This window comes from Pelecanus crispus, chromosome 14 (assembly GCF_030463565.1).
Source record: "Pelecanus crispus isolate bPelCri1 chromosome 14, bPelCri1.pri, whole genome shotgun sequence".
Classification (NCBI taxonomy): domain Eukaryota; kingdom Metazoa; phylum Chordata; class Aves; order Pelecaniformes; family Pelecanidae; genus Pelecanus; species Pelecanus crispus.
This window is the reverse complement of record NC_134656.1, coordinates 4,843,950-4,865,553: the sequence shown is the minus strand read 5'-3', so window position 1 is coordinate 4,865,553 and position 21,604 is coordinate 4,843,950. Positions and strand designations below refer to the sequence as shown.

General features: G+C 43.9%; 1 protein-coding gene across 2 annotated transcripts in view; it reads left to right on the top strand.

Moving 5' to 3' along the window:
- The first annotated feature begins 708 nt into the window (after positions 1 to 708).
- Positions 709 to 21,604, top strand: part of CDH4 (cadherin 4) — a 467,924-nt gene continuing 447,028 nt past the window's right edge. For both annotated transcript variants that reach the window (XM_075720977.1, XM_075720976.1), the window contains exons 1-2: positions 709 to 768; positions 2,794 to 2,905. In XM_075720977.1, coding sequence (XP_075577092.1) covers positions 709 to 768; positions 2,794 to 2,905 — 172 coding nt within the window. The remainder of the gene's footprint in view (positions 769 to 2,793; positions 2,906 to 21,604) is intronic.

The following is a 21,604-nucleotide window of genomic DNA, read 5'->3' as shown; positions in this document are numbered from 1 at the left end:
CCAAGCCGAGGCTCGCCAACGGCCCTTGCAGGCGAAGGAGCAGGTCCCGCCATGTCGGGGCTGCGATTTCCTCTGCTGTCGTTGCCGCCTCCCCCAGCCATGCCAGCTTTTCCTCTCCGTATCAATTTCTGCCTCCCTGACACCGGGATTTTTCCTGCCGAGCTGCTGCTCCCCCCACGTGCCACCCTTCCCTCGCAGCCCGGGCCACGCTTCCCTCACTGGATCCGCTCATCATCCCCTGGATATACATCTTTCCTGCGGACACGCCAGTTTTTCCTCACTGGACACGCTTGGTGTTCATCTGGAGGCGTTAGTTTTCCCCCCCTCAGCCCACCTTTCCCCCGGCTGTGTTAGTTTTCCCCTGGATGCGCTACTTTCTCCTCAGCGGCCGCCTCTCTTTTCCCCCTGGATACGCTGATTTCCCCCCTAACTACGTTAGCCCAGCGCCTTCGGTCCCGTCCGAGCGCCTCCCGCCGCCCCTCCGCCCGCGTGCGGGGCGGCGCCTGTCCCTTTAAGGCGGCGCGTCCCCGCGCGCCGCGGGGCGGGGCCTGGCGGCGGCGCGCGGCGCCCGCTTCACCTGCAGCCCAGAGCGGGCGCCGAGCGGCGGCAGCGGCAGCGAGCGCCCGGCCCCGGCCCCGCACCGCACGCTACGGGGCGGCCAGCCCCGCCACCACCGCCACGGCCCGGCGGGCGGGCGCCGCCGGGGCCATGAGGACCGGTTCGCGGGTGCTGCTGGTGCTGCTCCTTCCCGTCTGGGGCTCGGCGGCGGTAAGTGGGGCGGGCGGGCAGCACCTCTGGGCTCCGCGCCCCGCCGAGGTTCCGCTGCCGCTCCGCGGCAGCGGAACCTCGGCGGAGCGCGGAGCCTCTCCGCACGGCCGGCGGGGGGGGGGGGGGGTGGGTGGGCGGGCGTGCAGCTCCCTGCCGCTTGCACCGTTTCTCCCTTCTTTTTAAAAAAAAAAAATTATCATCATCACCTGGAATGGAGCGCCTCGGCGATGCCGCCAAAACTTTCGTCCGTCCTCCGCGCCGCCAGCCAAAGTTCGGGGGCGCGGTGCCACCCCCCCCCCCCCCAGCGCTGCGCCCGGCGCTGCCTTTAAGTTTTATTTTCACGAGCCCGTAAGCGCACCCAGCGGGCCCGAGCCGCCTTGGGGGGGTGGAAAGTTCGGGGTTTTGAGGGGTTCCCCACCGCCCCCCGCCAAAGCGAGGGCTGTCTGCGCACCAGCACACGCCTGGGCGCCGGGCTGCAGCCTTACCGGGCGAGCGGGGCGGCTGCCCTGCTCCGTGTCGGGCTGCGGAACCGAGAGCCGCTTATGTTTCTGCCTGAATCCCTCCGTGCCGAGTTGAACCTGTGAAAATGTCCCAAGCCCGAGCCTTTCGGAGGCTGGTGGGAGCGCAGAAGTAGCCCCAATGCTCCCGCACCTCGCGACTGCCGCTGCAATAACGGGGTGATTTCGGAGCCCCAGCCCGTTATCTTCGTTCAGACCCTTTGAAATGTTTCTTAATGGCAACATCTTGCCAGCGACGGTCAGAGTCCGCCGCTTCCTTGCGCTTCCCATGCAGTAGCTGGCATCCGTCTCCCGAGCGTGATTTTTAGCGGAGTACGTTGGCTTGCTTTCTGCTTACTAAGCTCATCCGAAAGCACCCTTCGCTCCTCTTCCTTTCTGTCTCTCTCTGTAATGCAGCGTTGTCTGTGTCCAGGAGTGTTTGGGGAAGCCCGGGGGAGCTGCGCTCCTCTCCCCGGGGAGGCGGGTGCGTGCCTGGAGTTGCACTTTTTTGGGGAACTGACTCTCCAGGTCCCCTGGCTTCAGCCCACGCTGCTGGGACTGGAGGCGTCGGAGGCGCAGCCTGCACCGCTAAGCGATGCTCTGGCTAGACCTGCCGACGCTCCGGGGCCAGGAGCGTTAGAAATGCCTTCCCACCAGTACTTGTTTGTGCAGAAATCACCTGGCGCTTGTTGGGCATAAATCACTGGCTTCTGTGCTTCCAGTGAGTTGGTGGGAGCTGGGCTGCGGGACCCTCCTTGCTGGGGAGCGTGTACTCCATCCCAAGGAGCCTGGACCACCACGACCGGACTAAGCTGTCCCTGTGGCAGCGGCTGGTTCCCCGCTGCGCAGTCCAAAGTTGCAGCAGAGCGGCACAGCGTTTAGCTGGAGGCTTCCCCCTGGATCCTGGCAGGTTGTGCGTGGGGCTGTGCAGTTCGGTGGCATTGTTACGTGTTTGACTGGGCATCCCCTCTGTCCCCTCCATCCCCTCCCACTGCTGGGGCAAGTGCAGAGCCTGCCCACAGAGGCAGCAGCAGGCAGAGCCTTGGAGGCTGCTGCAGGGTGAAGGGAAGGAAGGGGACTTGAGCTGGCCACGAGCTCCTGAGGCTACTGCGAGCCGGGGTGTTTCTCCTCCTTCAGTCCTAGGGCTTGCCCAGTTTCTCAATAGCAAAACTCAGTGATTTGGATGTTGCAACATCAGGCCTTTGCGTGGCTCCAGTGCGAGCACAGCTCGCCTCGATGAATTGCTGCTCTTTGTTCCTCCCCTCTTCTGACAGTGCCCAGTATCCCAGCCTTCCTACAAACAATGCTGTCTATTGTAGTCAGGCAACTAGTTTCTGGCCCATTTTATTTTTGCAGCTACAGTATGGATCCATTCCAACAGATAGGCGCTTTAGTACAAGTGGTTTCTACTTGCACACTGGTTTACTGTTCGGGTTTGTCCATGCCTAAATGCCTAGTCATTGGGTGCAAAACATTTTCCCAAACGACGAAAGTCATGGTGTGTGTTTTCCTTGTTTTGTTTTTGTAGGCACACAATGGGGATCTTACAGTTAGACCCACATGCAAGCCTGGCTTTTCAGAAGAAGACTACACAGCGTTCGTCTCGCAAAACATCATGGAAGGGCAGAAGTTACTCAAAGGTAAGTGGAATAAAAAGCTTAATAGGTGCTGCAATAACTGTATTTTCGGGAGGTGAAAGGAGGCTCAAAGATGCTGGTTTTGATGGTGAAATTGTCTGCAGAATTATGTTTGTAGGAGGATGAAACACTAAGTGGTTTACCTGAGCGCAGTTTTGAATATAGATGAATCATTCAGAGTCCGCGTGCTGTCTGCTTCAGGTGGATTGTTTGCCTGTAGTATGCAAGGTCATCGCTTCACTTTTAAGTCTCCCACTCCCACCCCATCTGAAGGAACTCTACATTTGATATTTTGGAAAGTATTTTTATGTATGAAATTCTAAGATCCTTAAATTATCTCTGCTTTGAAATGCATGATAAAGCAGACGTTGTTGTTGGAAATGTGGTAAACAAGCCTACAGACATTCTGTTCACAAATGTGGCATTCATTTTCATTACTGCCCCACTGACAACATGAAAACACAGGCAAAAAGAAACTACCAATTAGCTTTATAGTAATTGCAGGATTATAACCACTTTTGTGATTGTAAACTCTAAGACGTCTTCGTAATCCAAATAACAATAGATTGTTCTGTGTATTGATCTGTCTCCCTTTCAAGTTAAAAATAATTAAACTTTATATTTGCATGATGTAGAAAATCATTGTTTTACTCCAAGAGAATTTTTGAAGATCAAAATCTGCTCCCTCCCTCCTCAGTTAAATCATGAACTATTAGTGGATGTCACAGCAATGCTAAAAATGTAGTATAGTGTGGAAGCTGGGGAGCACATCAGGACTCGATGCTCTGTTCAAGGGTTCGTAAACCCTTTGCTGCTTTCTCCTGCGTACGTTTACTCACATGCCTATGTCTCTGCCAGAAAGCTGGGATTTCTGTCTTCCTCCGGAGCAAACACCTGCTCTGTTACTTTGATTTTTCTCAGAAGAGAGGGAGAGTTGTCAGTATTCTTTCTGGCTTCAGCGGAATCCAGGACTGGACATTTCTTTCTCTCCATGAGTTGGCAATCAGTTTTGTTTCTGAGCCCAGTTGTCTTAGTTTTGCTGTTGAGGAATTCTCTTGACTGGCCTGGCATCAATTAGTAGACGTTGGGGAGTTTATTTTTAGTTTGCAAGATAACCAAACAGGGATTTGACACAGACAAGCCCAGGAATATAGCAACGCATGAAGAGCCCAAGTACCAGTCGTTATGTATTTAGCAGCAGTTTTCCCGAAACTTACACAGTGTCAGGCTTTACAGGTCAGTCTGTAAGCTGAGTAGATTTCATGCTTTTCAGCTTTGGAAATTATTTGTTAAACAATGTCCTCCAAATACTAGAAAATCATGTCATTAATATACTTGTTCAGAAGAGTGTTTTTTGCAGTTTAGCGCTTGCTAAGTTGTGCTGCGTGTTTGTGTAGGTGGACAATAGGGGTGGAGCAGAAGGTCTGTTTAGAGGAGTTAGCTGGCAGTGACTTTGAAGATGGCATAGTGGCTGTCGCTTCACTTCAGTCGCAACTGATAATTTTTAAATGTGAAATTATATTTAGATAGGCTGTCAAGTTGATTTCAATGAAAATATATTTCTGTTTAATTTCATCCTTTAGGGGCCAGTTGTAGTTTTACATTAGTCATGGCAAACCTGCCACTGATTTAGGGCTGAACTGGCCCTCAAGATATTATGTGTGCATGCACGTACCACTTGTAAGATTCATGTCTTGATAACATTGTGACGAGTTATGCCATTTGTAAGCATTTTGTCAGCTGAGGGAGAAAGAAAAAAGTGCAAATACTGTGTTTGCTAGTAAGTAAACTATCGTCTTTACACCTTTTAATCTACAGTCAAATACATGCTGCTGTTTATCATGGGGAACAAATATATCTAATTAATTTGTACAATAATGGGAGAGAAAATCTGCTGCATAAAATTCTTGATGCTTGTGTTGTTCTTTATATATACTCTATCATGTAAAATTGGTACTTTTCCAGTTTAGGTTTAATTTTACTTCCTAACACTTGATATGTCTGAAGCATAAAATGTTTATCTCTTTCTTCCATCTGGGTGAAGTATTGTACAATAGTTCAGACCAAAAATGGGTTCAGATTGCTTACATTATCATGTTTGATAGATTGACATATGTACTGTTTCACACCATCTTACCACGCAAAGCTTTGCTGCCAGCTACCACCATCTTATTCATCAGCATTCAGTAATTCATCTTCAGGCCAAATGGGACTGCTTGCCTGAAAGGCGTAGGTAGGAATTCACCTTTTAGTGCTTTCATGGAATTGGGGGGAAGAAGTGTATGTGTAGTTCAAATGGCTCTCCGGGGATTCCAGTGTGCAAACATGAAGTCTTTATGCTGCATAATCCTCACCTTGTCCTGAGGAAGGAGATGTGGGGAGTCCCGGGACAGTTTATAAAGGCTTGTGCATCAGAAATCAGGTAGTCTGTGGACCTCAGCGTAGTGGTGAACTTCATCTAGCATTGGGAAGTCTAGATGTTACGTGGTTTGGGGATAAGCTGCGTGCCAATAAACCCAGCATTTCCTTTTTAAGCTTTGTAATATCCGGCTCTCAAATGTATGCAGTGTTATGAGCGTATCAAAATGAGAGTGCCTATAGTATTCTAGGTTTGAGTCAAGTTAAACAGATAATGACTGCTTGTAATTGACTTATTCCAATGGAAATAGCTTAGCCTTAATTTGACAACAAGAGCTTTTACAGAGTCATTGTTTTATTACAAGTATGCCATAAGCTATTAACTACTACTTTGTGGTTCATCTTATTTGCCTGAGTCAGCTCTCCAACATCCTCAAAACGTACAGATTCTAGCAGGAGCTATTTGTTACACAGTAATTAACTTGTTTATGATAAATGGATGGGAGAAATGTCACGGCATTTTGTTTTATGTATAAATGAAAAGCATTTGCATTCTAAAAATTTCATGTTAATTAGACTTAAAATAGTTTTTCCCAGTAGTGCCACAAATACCACGTATTGCACATCAGTGCCAGCGTTGTAGCCTGATGATGGGGTATTAGCTGAGTCGATTTGTGGAGCCAGTGCCTTCCTTAGACGTGCCGTCCCTGCATCTCTTCATAAAAGTTAGTGGGGTGTAATCTGTTACGTGTTTTGGTCTTTGTTTTTGTTTGCAGGATAATAAACTTAGTCTTGATCACCGATGCACGATAATGTTTAAAATAAGATTGTTAACTGTTTTCTTCTTTAGCCTAAGGAAAAATCTCAAAGCTGCAGTATGGCAGAAGACAGTTATGGCACGGGTATCTTCTTCTCTCTGTTAATTATTAATGTTTACTTAAAATGGTGAGAACATTGGTTCTGAGGGGTGGGGAGCAATGACGTGCAGCACTGCACCGAAGGCAGTTCAGGATGGACTCAGGGGGTCTGATCCCTGAGTATTAACTTAGGTGTATGGGAATGATGATGAGTAGTGGCCTCTTAGGGAAGGAGAGAAATAAGGAGTAGGATGCTAAAAGCGATATGCAATATAATCGAAGGGGGGCTGATTCTCTTGATATTGGGTTTATGCTCTTTTCCATTTTTGTAAGATTTTTGAAGATTGTAATAAAAAAAAAAGCACAACATTTTTCTAAATTAGAAATTCAAGTTTTATTGGCATGCTGTGAGACCGTGGCAACTGGTAGTGGGTGGAATGACATCACGGTGTTAAATGCATTATTTTTCCAGCCTAGTACCATCACGGTTGTAGCAGGTCAGCTCTCAGAAATACAGCTAAACACAACTCATAGCTTTCCCTACAATCAGGAGACAACGTAAGCAGTTGAGACGTACAGCCCCTTTTTTGTTTTTCTGTGCAATTCATCTGTAGTGATTCATGTTTCTGTTGCCCATCCTAAATAGTGCCTATACTGATGTAGCAGGATAGCTTCACTTGTGTAGGCAGTTACGTTTGGGTAGAAGCGTGTGGAAGCACAGTTTATTTTCATACGGGAAGATGAATAAACTGTGCCAGCATGTTCTGCTTTAAGCAAGTGTATGAAACCAGAGGTAGCCAAGCTTCATGCAAATGTATAAAATGTAATTGCTTCCACGCTAGGATTTTTACTAGCGTTATTTTTGGTTAAAAACAAATAAATAAAATGCATAAAAACTTTACTGAAATACCTGTTTTTTCCTAAGTATTCAGTATGGGGGCCATCTCTTATAAGTTTGGTGGTTGTTTTGTGTTTTGTTTGTGGTGTTTGTTGTTTTTTTTTGTTTGGTTGGTTGGTTTTTATTTAGAGGTAGGATGTTCTTCATGGTCAAAGCTTCTTGTTCTCCCCAGTGAGGTTTCAAAACCTCCATCCTATTCAGCCCTCATCACCTCCAATAGCAGAACTTAGGAAGGCTGTGAATGCTGTTTAGAAGTATAGAACAGACATACCAAAAAACCCCAACACTCCAAATCTTCATGGGATGGTGTAGAAACAAACATTAAATTTAAAAAAAAAAGAGAGAGAGAGTGGTGGGGGGAGAACCTGAGCAAGCCTTTGCAAACTATGTTTGAGTCTGGTTACTAGTATAGTAATTCATGTAGTAGCAACGGTAGGGATATATACTGAACCTCCTTTTGGAGGTAAATGCACTGTACTCTTGTGGTTAAGGTAATAACAGGGAACTGAACGTGGAATATGTTAGTGCAGCGTGCTAACAGCTCTGCTTGAAAGTAATCGTACAGCCCCAAAATGTTACTGCATACGTGAAACCTGGTGCCTGTGAAAGCATGAGACGGATCTCTCAGGAGGCATGCGCGGAGCTGTGCTGGGTCCCGGGAGGGAAGGGCCGTGCCCTGGGCTAACAGACAGCAACCTGGCAAGCGAGCGTGTACCCGCGGCGTTGTGCGGCCCAAATACGTGAATTGGCTAATGGGGGCGTTCTGTTGGTCTGTACACCTGGCTTCCCGATCTTCCTGGGTCTAGAGTCCAAAAAAAATGCATAGGTACCCAGCTGCTGTTAATTTTGGTAGAGCTTGGTTGCTAAAGGCTTCTGCAGGTGGGGGTCCGCCCCGAGGTGTGCTTGCGCGGGGTGCCTGCAGTGCCGCCTGTGCGCCCGCTCCTGCTTCGTCTTCCGACCGCCCTTTGGCGTGTCGTACGGACGTTTTTTTGGAAGCCAAGACCATGAGGAATGTTGGCATTTGTTCCGGTGTGTGGTGGGGTTTTTGAGCACCTCTTGAGGGTCCCTCGGTCCTCCAGCAGTACAGCAGCTCTGCTGCAGCCCGCTGAAGTATCCAGCCTTCTCTGAGCTGCTCCGAGTTTAAAAGACAGAGAGACTTTTCCATTCATGCTTTCATTATTTTCTGGTCTGCGATTCTGCATGAAAAGCAGTTAGTGAAGTTATCGTACACATAATTAGCTTCACAGTTCCCTAATAAAATCTGAAAGTGCGTGAAAGTCCACCGGGAACCCAGAACTCTTTCCCTAACCTTTCTTGATTCCCTTCTTGGAGGAAAAAAGAGGCAGGCAGACATCAGCTTTCTATGCTGCGCTTGTACATGCTCCAGTGAAGCTGCCTCTCAGAAAACACTTCTCGCATTCCGCAGGACAACTTCTTTTAAAAGCAGTTTCTTTTGATGGGCATGTTGCAAATCAAAACCATAATTTCAATCGTGAGTTCCAGGGGAGACCCCAGAAAGAGCTGCTGCAGATTGGGGAACTGCTGATGCTTATTTATTTTTAATGTTATTCTTCAGATCTAACTTCTGACACAAAAATGATGTTTAAGATGACATTTTTATCTAAATAAAATTGCAGTTAATGAGACTGGAGTAGTCAATAACACTCTGTAGAGTTAATCCCCTTACACTGTTTAATAACTGTATATATTGCTTTCTAGATCAGAGCTTTGAACCGAATTCCTCAAACCCAAGTAAAATTACTTTTTTCTGCATTCTGGGGAGCTAACTGATTTTTATCTGAATATATCTGCTTCTCCAACAACAGACTTGAAGCTTCTGTCTTTTTTCAGGAAGTAAAAAATGTTAAAGAATTGCGCTGCTTCAAATTAGGCACTCTAAACGAATAGATATTAAGGAAGCAAGTGAAACAAAAATTGCTATTGAATAATTTATTTATTTCTTCATTTATGCTTAGGCTTTTAGGAAATAAGCCATGTCTGGAACAGTATCAGTTTGTTATTTATTGTGAAATACCTGTTGTTTTGAATTCCAAACCGATAATGTTAGGTCTTTTAAGATTAGAAAATGTTAATTTTAAAGTCACTTCTTTGTTCAGAAACTGACTCTCACTGACGGAGCTCATGAGCTCTGAGCTCACAGAGCAGATGCTGAAAGCATTCTGGAAATTCTGTCTTTTTGCATGTGGTAAATGAAACTTATTTATTCTAGCAGTGAAATCTTTCCTTGCTTAATTCTCATTGACCTAATGCCAGTTCTCATCGCCTAATTTCATTGATATTTATGTGCAAGCCTCCTTCTGCCTTAATTTCTACCCTGGAAATGAGTGTAATGTTTTTCTAGAGGTAGCTTATTTCATTGCAAACTAAAGCTGGTGAAGTACTTAGTGTGACAGTAGCATGGGCCATGTGCATAGCTTATAGAATATTTTAGTAATATAGATAATACTTAAAAGTCTTATTTGAAGGGCAAGAAGAGATTAAAACTACAGAGGATAGGATTTCATTGGAAATCTGCTGCTTAATATTTTTTCATATAATAGAATGAATTTGAGTAACATAGGGAAAGAAGGGAGTTTCTGTTCAATTTGAGGTTACTGGTATATTCAGAATTAGTGCCATTCCTGTATAAAACCTACTTTTTTATTTTAAGACAAATGGAAGTAGTAAGAACTAAGACCAGAAAGTGGTGTTAGAAAAATAAAGACTAATATTTACCTCTGGGAACTCCAGTTTCGAATGGTTTGACAAGGGTTTTGAGATGAACCTGTGCCTAGCGAACACTCTAGCGACCAGCTGGACCATGGTCTTGAGCACCGCAGTAGGAATTTATGCTGGTTTGATGGACTCGGTCTGTATCCATTTTTCTGTATGCAAACCTCTTGCACACTACCCAAGGGTTCTGAAGAGCATTTGGCTTCACATTCAATTTTCCTTTTGGTGTTTAAGTGATCCCCCAGTGTTGCTTTTGCAGCTAAAGCTCATAAGTGTCCTTGGTCAGCTGTGCCGTCAGAGGGTTTTCTTACTGCTTCGTCTACTGTCGTATATTGGCTTTGATATTTTGTTTAAATATTTATTTATTAGTATTTCTGGAAGGACAGGCTGAGAGAGCTGGGATTGTTTAGCTTGGAGAAGAGAAGTCTCAGGGGGAGACTTGATCATCGTGTATAAATACCTCACGGGCGGGTGCAGAGACGCTGGAACCAGGCTCTTCTCAGTGGTGCACAGGGAAAGGGCAAAAGGAAATGGGCACAAACTGAAATGCAGGACATTCCACTTAAACGTGGGAAGGTACTTTAAGTGTGGGGGTTGTCACACACTGGAAGAGGTTGCTCAGAGATGCTGTGGAGTCTCCGTCCTTGGAGATACTCAGAACCCAGCTGGAGACAGTCCTGGAGCCTGCTCTGGCTGACCCTGTGCCGAGCAGGGGCTTGGGTGAGACGCTCTGCAGAGGCGACTTCCAGCCTCCGCGGCGCTGAGATCCCGGGAAACACCTCACAGGTGAGCATGTGAAAAGGCAGTGATGAACTGAGCTATTCTGCAAATACAGATCAATAGCTTTAAATAAAAACATTGCATCGGCCTGCAAAAAATGATCCTTACAGGGAAATTGTGTTTCTGTAACTTTTTGGAAGCATAACCTTTAAAGAGAGAATAACTGAAACACCAGTGTTGTGGCTTAACCCCAGCCGGCAACTGAGCCCCCCCCCAGCCGGTCGCCCGCTCCCGTGCAGTGGGATGGGGGAGGGAATTGCAAAGGTAAAAGTGAGAAAACTCGTGGGTTGAGATAAAGACAGTTTAACAGGTAAAGCAAAAGCCGCGCACACAAGCAAAGCAGAACAAGGGATTCATTCACCACTTCCCATGGGCAGGCAGGTGCTCAGCCATCCCCAGGAAAGCAGGGCTCCATCACGCGTAACGGTGACTCGGGAAGACAAACGCCATCGCTCCCAACGTCCCCCCCTTCCCCCTTCTTCCCCCAGCTTCCCGTGCCGAGCGTGACGCCATACGGTGTGGAACGTCCCTTGGGTCAGCTGGGGTCAGCTGTCGCGGCTGTGTCCCCTCCCAGCTCCTTGTGCCCCCCAGCCTGCTCGCTGGTGGGGTGGGTGAGCAGCAGCAAAGGCCTTGGCTCTGGGTGAGCCCTGCTCGGCAGTGAGGAAAACATCCCTGTGTCATCAACGCTGCTTCCAGCACAAATCCAGAACACAGCCCCGTAGGAGCTGCTATGGGAAAAATCAACTCTGTCCCAGTCAAAACCAGCACAACCAGGGACCGGCGTTCTGCTGTTTGCTTCCGTTAATGTCCAGACTTAACTTAGGCGTAGTTTGTCTCCAGGCGTAAGGAAATGTTACACTTGAATTCAAACAGCTCTTGGTTTCCTCTTTATTTTTAGTAGAATAAAAGGAGAACATATGGAGTTTCTGTTTTCCCCAAATACTTGTCATTAGTACTGGCTGCTTCGTTTCTTTCAGCAGAATCTTTCCCAAGTGAGTTTTCTGCAATATAAAAAATAGTTGCATTGAACAAGATTTCTTTTTGCCACAGGCTTTATGATTTTTCTTGCTTATATTCATTGCCCCTATTTTATTTATTAATTTTTGAATTGCAGTTGCACAGAGGGAGAGAGAAGTGGCAAATGTTCTGGCATATGGGCTGCGCTGTCACTGGAAGCAGCGACTTTCAGCCGCGCTCACTGCCCCACGCCTTGTGACCCCAGGCTCCGGCATCTCTCTCTGCCAGCCTGCTTAGATTCCTGCTTTATGCTTCCTTCCAATACAAAATTTTAATTATTTTTTGCTTTGCCCTCGCTACTTTCCTGCCACTGTTCCTCACCACTCGCCAGCGTTTTGTAATAGAGAGCCAGTGGCAGTAATTCGGCGCACTGCTAGTTATGCCGTGCAATAGCTGCTGCTCGGAGGGGTCACATAAGCTACAGCCTATTAACATTAGCATGGTAATAGCAGCCGCTGTGTGGAACACACAGTAGGAATGTTGGAAGCTTCTCCAAGGACCCTGAAGATATGTACGGGCCACCCATGAAGGAGGGGGAAAAAAAAAAAAATGCCCTTTCTGCTTTGAAATGAGCCAATCTGTGTGTTTCATTGATACCCGGCAGCACTGCAATCATTAAGGCTATTAGTATGCCTATTATAAATCACAATTTTGTAGCAGTTCGTAGATTAATCTCAAAAATTACTTGTAGTCTAAAATTTTGTTATACTGAGTTTGTCTAGTAGCAGTTCCAATCCTTATTAAACAAAATTGTCTTTAAAATAATTATGAATATAGCAATTAACCAAAGATAAATAGTCAAGATTACAAAAATTGTTCCATACAAAGCTATGTATTGGCCTGCCTGAGAGAATGTCTGGAGAATTGTAAAAGGCAGGTCAGTGAAAAAATGTTTGTTACTTCACCGTGTAGCAGGAAAAGCATATTGGGATTCTTGGTATATGAAGTAAAAACATCAAGGAACAAGCTTGTGAAGGTGTTAGAAAATAAAGAAATGGTTGCACTTGAAAAAGTGCAAATCAGGACTAGTTTAAAGCAAAAATTTAATAACCTGTTTGGTCCTGATATAGTCAGTGGTGATTAATAGATAACTCTCTATAAATCGACCCCAAGTGTTTGATATCTGCCCTGTAATTGCTTCTGTCCGTACAATTTTTTTTGAGAAGTCTCACTGATTTTGCTGAGAGCTGTTCGTGATATTACCTGGACCTGCTCATGCTCGTTGCAGTCTGTTTGTTGGTGTTTCATGGGCTCATAGAAAAACAGGGCTGGAGGAACTCAAGAGGATGTCTAATGCACGCTCCTTCCTCAAGGCATGAGCAGCTCCTTTCTAATAGGTTTGTCCCCAGTGTGGTCTTGAAGATCCAGTCGTAGGGACCACAGCCAATATGTTATATTGCTTCCCTTTCTTTCCTTCGTGTCTAAGCTGAAGTTCTCTTGATGCAATTTAAACCTGTTGCTATTTGTCTTATTTGTCATAGACGCAGAGAACGGTTGTTACTTTTTTTTTCTCCTTCCCCCAACATGCTTGAAAATATTTTTTTTTTTTTCAGCTTCTGTAGGTGGAACCACTCATTCGTTCCCTTTCATGTGTCGTGCCTGGGCTCCCTTCTCTGAGCCTTATCTTTGCTACTAGCTTGATGCCCCAAGTTGGTCTGACGGTGCCAGCCAAGTCTCGCAGTGCTGAACAGACAAGGAGGATTACTTTGCCTGTTTTGCAGGCAATACTCCAGTTGATTTATCTAATATGATGATTGCTTTTTTTTTTCTTAACAGTATAACACTGTTGACTCATGTTCAGCTTGTGATCCAGTATAACCTCCCACATCGTTTTTTCAAGAACTGCTACCTACCCAGTGATTTTCTTTATGTATAGTTGATTAATCCTGCTGAATTTGGTTACCTTGCTCCTCTTCTATTGAATTACATCTTTTTTTTTTTTTATTTGCCTGATCTGACTTGTTAGGATTGTTTCGAATTGTAATCTTGACCGCCAGCAGAGTTGCAGTTGCATCCTGCTTTTGTATCATTTGCAGATGTAACAAACATATGCTGTGTTCCTTTAGCTGTTCTGTTAATAAACACATTGAGCAAAACCAGTTCAGAACAGGCTGTCACAGAGCCTACGAGATAGAGCCTTCTGCTCTGACCATGAACTATTAAAACTTATGCTCCGGGTGAAGTTATTGAAATAACTAAAATTAAAATAGTGGCTTGTAATCTGAGCCTTTTATGTCTTGATGTTGTGTATCTGGGATCTGTAGGAACACAAATGCAAATGTCTCCATTTGTCAATACTTTTCCTGGCTTTTATGAGAGTTACAAACACTGGGATCTTTGAATTTTCACCATCTAGAAACATTCCAGATTAAAAGCCTAGGATAGGCTCCTGCCAGTTAAAGTGCTGCTGCTGTTGGAGGGGAAGGGCTGCTTCAGTTTTCTGCCCAGTATTGGGGACACTGCATTTGTAGGGTTTTTTGATGCCCCACCTCAGCTGCTGGCCAGCACCAGAGCTCTCTTTCCAGGCTACAGCCCATGCTTTTCGGGCTGGTTTCCCCCAAGTCTCCAGTGTGGTCTGCTCAGCAGAGGACATTTTTGTTGAAGGAGCTGTTACTAATCCCAACGTGAGTGGAAAGAACAGGATTAAATTAAAGCTAATGTAGTAGATGGGAGTGACTGTACCTGTATGTGGAGTATGGACTTTCTGGTACAGTTTGTCTTCACTGTGCTAACGGCTGGGGATTTTGACCTTTGCTGTGTCCCATTTCCCATCCTGTGATCTGTGTCTGATCTTGTAATGTGCTGAGGGCAAGGTGTTTGCTCTACGCAACACAGTTAGGTATTGCACTGCCTATTTTTATCATATCTGTATTATTCATAAAGCTTATTAGAGGGCCCAGCCCACACTTAAACAGAGATACTGAACAGTAAAATATTTAATTTTGCCTGTCATGCCTGTGTGTTTTTGGTAACTGAAGAAAGCCAGATGCATGCTGATCTCTGTGTTAGAGGAAGAGACTCCCTCTGCCGATAAGATCTGATTCTCGAGCATCTCACTTCAGGGGGAGAGAGAGAGTAGGGCTAGTGGATTTCCAGATGGAAAATTATTTATAGAGTGTGTTCCCCCCAGTGAAAGTGCTTCCCTGGGGAATCAGAAAAAGTCATCGTTTCAGGTCCTGTATGCCTTGCTACTTGTCTTTCAGGAGCGTAATTATTGCTGGCTGGTTGCTTAGCTCCCTTGAAAACAGAAGGTTTACACAATTACACATGAAAGGCAACTGTTTTGCTCATCTCCAGAAGCTTTAAATATTTTTATTTTGTGCCTGAATTATTTGGGTGAATTATTCGTTCATTTATTTATCTTTTCATGGGCTTCTGAACGTTTTTCAATTGAGTCAACGTCCTTTTGACCCTCTGTAGAGGATAAAGAAATGTGGGTAAATGGCAATTAAAAAAAAGATTTTTCATGTTGTTTGGGTTTTTCCTTTCCTGTGGAAAGAAGGGATATGTTGAGGATGAAGGAAGATGTGTGTATGGTTGCTCGGACAAAGGAGAAACTATAGGTCATGGTAAGATTTGGTGTGATGAAATCTTCAAGGATGGCAGCTATCCAAAATGTTTGGATTGCACCCAAAGATTTCCCTGCGCTGTGCTCAAACTACAAGAAGAGACCCTCATCAGGAGAAGTTTAATGATCTCTAGATCACTAAACTCTAGATGCTTGTTCAAATAACTGAATAGTAGATTGATTATCTCTGTGCAAAGTTTAACTAAAGAGCTTTTTTTTTTTTGTTTGCCTGGAGTTTGAGACGTAAGAGGAATGGAAAGTTAAAAGGCTGGTTGCTATACCTGATAACAGGCAAGCTGCTCTAATCATACAGAATGGTTCTGATGCCTCCTGATGAGAAGAAACCCAAGTAGAAGGGTTGTGTGGGGCAGTGGGCACTTAGAAATGTTGGGGTTTGTGTTGGACATAAATAGAGGTTTAATCCCATACTGATCACTGAATAGCTGCTGCATGAGCCTTTGCGGGAATTTCTGCGGTGTTTTGGCAAAACTCAGTGCAGACGGTGCATTTCACTGGAATGAATTTTCCTAGTGTTTTCCATAAAACAAAGTTTCATTTTCCCTTTCTACTGTGAATTGAGGCATAATGTTGGCTGTATCCTGTTAAATAGCAGCAGAACTGAGCAATAGTGGCACAGCTGGTTTTACCTTTATAATACTACAGCAGGTTTCATTGCCTGGGAAGACATGATGACGAAGCAAAGTTCTGTTAATGCAGCAATAGTGTCCTTTGGCAAAGCAACTGTAAGAGGGAGAGTTTAACATCTGTGGGGTGGGGTTGCTCCTGGAAAAATAATAGAAAATTAAAATGGTGGTGGGTGGGAAGAAAAGATACTGCATGCCGAGTGCCAGGAGACTGGGATACCCCACCGAACTGCTGGGCCGTGGTTCACGTTGGGTCTGGACGACAGAAGTGGTGCGTATTACGGAGACCTACAGAGAAGGCAAAATTTCTGCCACGGTTTGTTAACAGTCTGACTGTTTTATTTATTTATTTATGTTTCCCCAACCTTTCATCTGCATTGGGGTCCCTTAGGAACAGTCTCCGGTTGTCGTATATATGTCTGCACCTCCAAGAAAAAATTGTAGGGAATTAGCACACCAAGAAACCTACTGTTCTTAGGACAGCTGACCTGAAAAGGGGGAGGGAGGGGGGAAAGAAAGAAAAGAAGAAAAAGAAGAAGAAGAAGAAAAAAAAAAAGCTCAAGGTTATATACCAAAATCAGTAACACATGCTCAAAAAATGTTAATATCTGGTGAATGTCAATTAAGTACTTCCCCAGCTAATAAATAGCTTAGGAGGTATAAAATTTAATACTCCTGAAATTGCAGAAGCCTTTGAAGAACATTTTTAAATCGGACTCATTGGAAGCAGGAGATTTAACACTGACCTGTTCAGAGGTGAGTACTGAAAAAGATGATGGAATGAGGGTACTTTTCTTGAATATAGAGGCATTTTGGCTTAAGCTTTTCTGTCGTTAGGTAGCTTTTGAAACGGTTTATTTTTAAGTTCTTGCGTAACACATCAGCCGAATTGCACTAGTAAACAGCGTGCTGTTTATTTATGAGCCTAATTCGAAGTGTTTCTGAAGGCTCGGCTGGCTTGGGAGTGGGTCACTGTGCCACAGAAGAGCGTGAAGAGCAGCTGCAGGGTTTTTGACGTGGCCGTGCCTACAGGTTCTGCTCGCTTTCAGCCTTAAAACATAAATCTGTTGCCCATGTAAGGATCTCGGGCACCAGAATGATTCTCACTTTCCTTCTGTTCTTTCCCCATCATGGTCACCTGTGGGAAACGAATGAGATAGGTGCACATTAGAGCTTTTTTTATTTTATTATGGAGCTTTCTTTGAGAGGTGAGCAGGTAAACAATGGAATGTGCTCTGAGGTCACTGAGACATGATGTAGTAGTTACGAGTTTATTTGGAAATTGGAGCAAACCAAACTTTGCCCCAGTTGGCTTGCTTCCTGACGAGCAGTACCCCCTGTTTTTTTCAGTCATGTGGTTTTTTTTCCTAATCCCAATGACGGTCTTTTTTTTGGCACTTACAGTTAGGAGAAAAAAATGAAATGAAGTAATACATGGCATTTGTTTTGGCCCTAGTCATGACTCATAAATAGGGATAACATCTGTGCTGATAGTTTTTCACGATGTATAACCAGATTGAATGAACAAAGTTTTCGTTTGTTGCTGTTCTTTTGCCATTGTTGTATTTAGGGAGCTCCAGTGTAAAGAGTGAAAGTATATGCTTATGTATATTGCTCATGTATAAATAGAATTTGTATACATCTTGTGAATTTTAATTTAGCCACTGTTATCTTTTTAAAGTAAAAATGGCTTATTGCCTTTCCCTGGGCTTTACAAAACTTTTTCAAGATCCCTCCCAAACCTTAGTATGTTGAAGACTCATACTGCTGCCAAGTCTACACCATCCTTTTAATTAAAAGACAAAAAAAAAAAAAAAAGTAGTGAAACTTCCAGTGGATGTAAATCCTTATAATCCTGAAATGATGTAAATCAGTGCAACTCCCGAAGTCATTGGAACTATTCTGACTTACATCTAGTGAAAATCTGGCACATAATATTCCTGCTGGTCTTTTCTTTTGCCCAATAGTTGCTCTACACGGAGTTGGCACTGCAGACAAAGCGCTCTCTTACTAGCTGATAGAGGGTGGCACGGCTTCCAGCACTGCTGATTCAGCACAGCAGAGGCCATTTTCCTGATTTCTTTGTGAGCTAGATTAAATTACTCTGCAGGCTGGACTGGAGCCACAGGCCATAGTTTTACAGCCTTATAACATGGTATCCTAGCCCATGGCATCCGAGAGGTCTGGCTGTGCGTAAAGCTCTTCTGCTTTGCTGCAAAGGATTTTTAGATTTGGCGATCTGTCTCTTTATAAGGCTAATGCCAGCAGTACTGAAAATATTTTGATTGTCTAATTCAGATATAATAAAATGGGGTTCTGTTAATTGAAGGAACGGGTATCATGGGGATCAGGTTAGTATGAAAACTCCACTGTGTGTGTTTGTCATGGCAACGTTTCTTTAGATTTGCCTTACAGAATTACAGGATAATAAATAATGAATGTAAGTTTTTAATGAATATAAGACAACAGTAGCACCGGTGAGGCGTCCTGCCTGAGTTCGGGGGGTTGTACCATTAGAGCTGTTCGACCTGAGTTACCAAAATTTTGGGAAATCCATTTCCTTTTGCGTCTCGGTATATGGACGTCTCTTGTCTGTTGTGAGCGGGTTTGGAATTGAACCAAGGGGGTGAAGCGGTGGGATGCTCTTTGTGGTGAGCTGTGTCTTGTGCACATCCTACAGAGCCGAGAAGCGGGATGTCTGTGACGGCTGTAATAGGCACACGGGTAGAGGCCAACGCGTGTTTCTCTTCACTGACAACGGCTGGCTTTGTGTATTTAAAAAGCATAGCCAGCTCTGCTGGGCTCTCCCGTTGGGCTTCACGATGGCAGCTCGTAGCAGAATTGGCCTGGCTTGCTTTGGCCGAGCGCGGGTGTTGCTCTGACTTGCCTTCTCCCCTCCGATGCGCACGATCTGTCCAGAACTGGTTCTGGTGAGCGGAGAAAGCAGCACTGTTAATGAGGGGAGAAAAGGTCAAACGGATCAAAAAGTGAAAGCCATCCTGCTTCCAGCGTAGAGGGCAATCCAAGCCGATCCTGTCTAAGCCAGGTGTTCGAATGGCGTTGAGGCTTAAAGAATGTTCACAATAAGGTTAGAAGTTTCACTCTACCTCTTCTGCCTCGCCTGAGTGTCTAATCACATTGTTTTCTCACTTTAAGGGACTTGCATTATATCAGAAGGACGGGCACCTGGTACATGTGGTTATCTTTGAGTTGCCTTACTGCTTTTCAGCTTTATCTCTGTAGTTTTTTTTTTTTAAAAAAAAAAAAAAGCACCACCAAACAAAACTTTGGTTTTAAAACAAAGATAGAAGTGTTTTTACAATTAAAAAGTATTATTGAATCAAAACATTTTCCAAACAGTAATTCCCCGAGGGTGATACAAAGGTGAAGTTCATGTTGCTGGGCAGATTAGGAAAGTTGTTTCTGAGCAGTTTGTTCTATTTTCTGAGACTTAGTTCAGTCTCATGGTATCGGGTAGTGTTGCCAAGCAAAGGGTTTATCTATTGATTTCTGAATGTATTGTGCTGTTAATCTAAAACTTCTTTCCCCAGTGGAATTTCTATTCAGAAGGCTCTAGCCAAGCTCAAGAAAGTTATTTGATTTGGGAAGTTTGAAAGAATAATAAAAGAAGGATTGATGCAGTTGGATTTTCATGAGCTCAAGTCTTCTAGTAAAACATACCGGCTGCTTCCTCCTGTGTGTATCCGTGATGGTTTGCTTCATTATTTAGGAGGAAAGCAGAGTATGAAGATCACTTAAGTTTTGCTGTCTGAGAATTTGCTATTATGAAACTTGTTCAGAGGCAAGTTATGAGAACAGTTTTGGTGACATAATAAAATAGAAACATTAATGGGTTAGCGCAGCTTTGTCTTTTCATAAATGCACACTTCATTTCTTAGTGTGTAGGCCTTTTCTGCTAATTTTTAAACTATTAAAATCTAGTGCTAGAAATGCATTATTGTAATTTCCTAGTAAGAGAAATGTGGCAAGGGAATTGCACCATATATACTGAGGGGCTTTGCCTCTCGGATATTTCCAACATCCTTTAAGTATTTAAGGAAACTAAAGCTTTTAAAAGAGCTATGGCAGGAGAGTAGAAGGTGCTTTGTGGACATTCTAGTTATTAAAATGTTCCTTGCTTTTCCTAAGAAATGAATACAGGAATAAATATTGCAATTAAAAAAAATGTACTTTTTGCCTTTGAGTGGACTGGTATTTCTTTGTCTGTTTTCTATAGCGCAGGAGTTAAAGAAGGGAATGGATGAGATGCAGTTGGTAGCAAAATGAAAAAAATTGAGGTATTTCTGCCTTTTTGGGTCTACGGTGCTGTCTTGCTGAAGTCAGTTGCCTTCATGGTGCCCATGACTGGCCCAGTAGTAGGTTTATGCTGTTTCATTAGGACACTGTCAAATTAAATCAAGGAAGGGGGACTCGCATCTAAAAAGAGCTTCATTGTGAGTGTTCCCTGTCTCTGGAGCACTGCACTTTGTTCGAGATGACGATTATTACTAACTCGGGTTTGGAGGTATACTTGTTGCTCTTATTTATGCAGAAAGTGCAGCTCTCCGGAGGTATGTGATTAACCTGAGGCATTATTTTGTTGCATACCCAAGTGGGAAGCGGGAAATTAAGAGTATGCATGAAGAATTATCTGGATATGGGGAAAAATGTTGTATTAACTATGCAGTTAGTCTTTGTCAGTAGCATTTACAGTTTCTTCAGTCCTTGTGGTGAGTAACCTAGCAGAATTTATTGGTGAATAGTTCAGTTTGCTTAAATGGGCTGATTTTCTTGAGTAGGCAGAAATTACATCTTATTTCATGTCTCAGATTTACCTTAAATGAAAGGCCAAACCCAGATTTGACTTGCTTTTCTTCCCAAACTCCTATTTAAGTGCTGGGTGAATAGGACACGTAGGATTTGGCCTAGTGAACTGTTTAGAGTAGCTTAATTTACTGGAGCTGGGGTAACTGCCAGCATTTAAGACTGTGCTAAAGATCCAAGTTTTTGAACCAGATAGGAAAAAAAAGTGATTTTTTTTCTTTTTTTTTTAATCCCTCATATAGAAATAAGTGCTTTAGAATATCTGAAATATCCACCAGTATCATTTCACTGCTGAGAATTGGGTAACTGTGTAAAATTATATTGACCTGAGGGGATTGAAATATAGAAGTGGCCATGCGCTTAACTGTGCAGGAATCAAACTGTTTTACTGATAACATTTTATTGATTCATCTTCTCTCGGTGTTACAAGTAGCCTGAAGCTTTGCAAAATGAGCTGGCAATGTTTTTGTGTTGTGGACATTGCAGTACTGCAGCTCTTCATAGGTATTGAAATTTTATATATGGGCTGAGAGCTCACATAATTATTGTGATTTGTAATGACTGAGACTGCAGATGGGGCTTCCCAGAGGTTTCATTTCAAGCTAGATAACTGGCAATTCCTCTTTTCTGTTTAAGAATCTGTTGTCCCTCCTTTTCTCTGCAGCTGTTGAGGTTTCTCTCTGTGAAAAGCTGAACCGTATCTCTGACTTAATGAAGATGCGTAAAATGATTGAAATTTCCTTAACAAGGCAGTGCTCTATATACAGTAGCAATGAAAATGTGTCTTGCTGTTCGCAAGGGATACTTTGTCCTTTTCATAAAGGAACCGTGGTTTCTAACCATATTATAAAAATAATAACAATAAAAAAAAAAATCCTTCTTCTGACAAAGCTTTAAGAAAATGAATGGCTTAAAAACCCACAATAGCAGATTGTGAGTTTAACCCTCATGTGTTGACTAATTAAATTCTTTTGAAGGAGCTAATTTCATGTATTTTATTTAATGAAGGCTTACTTAAGATTT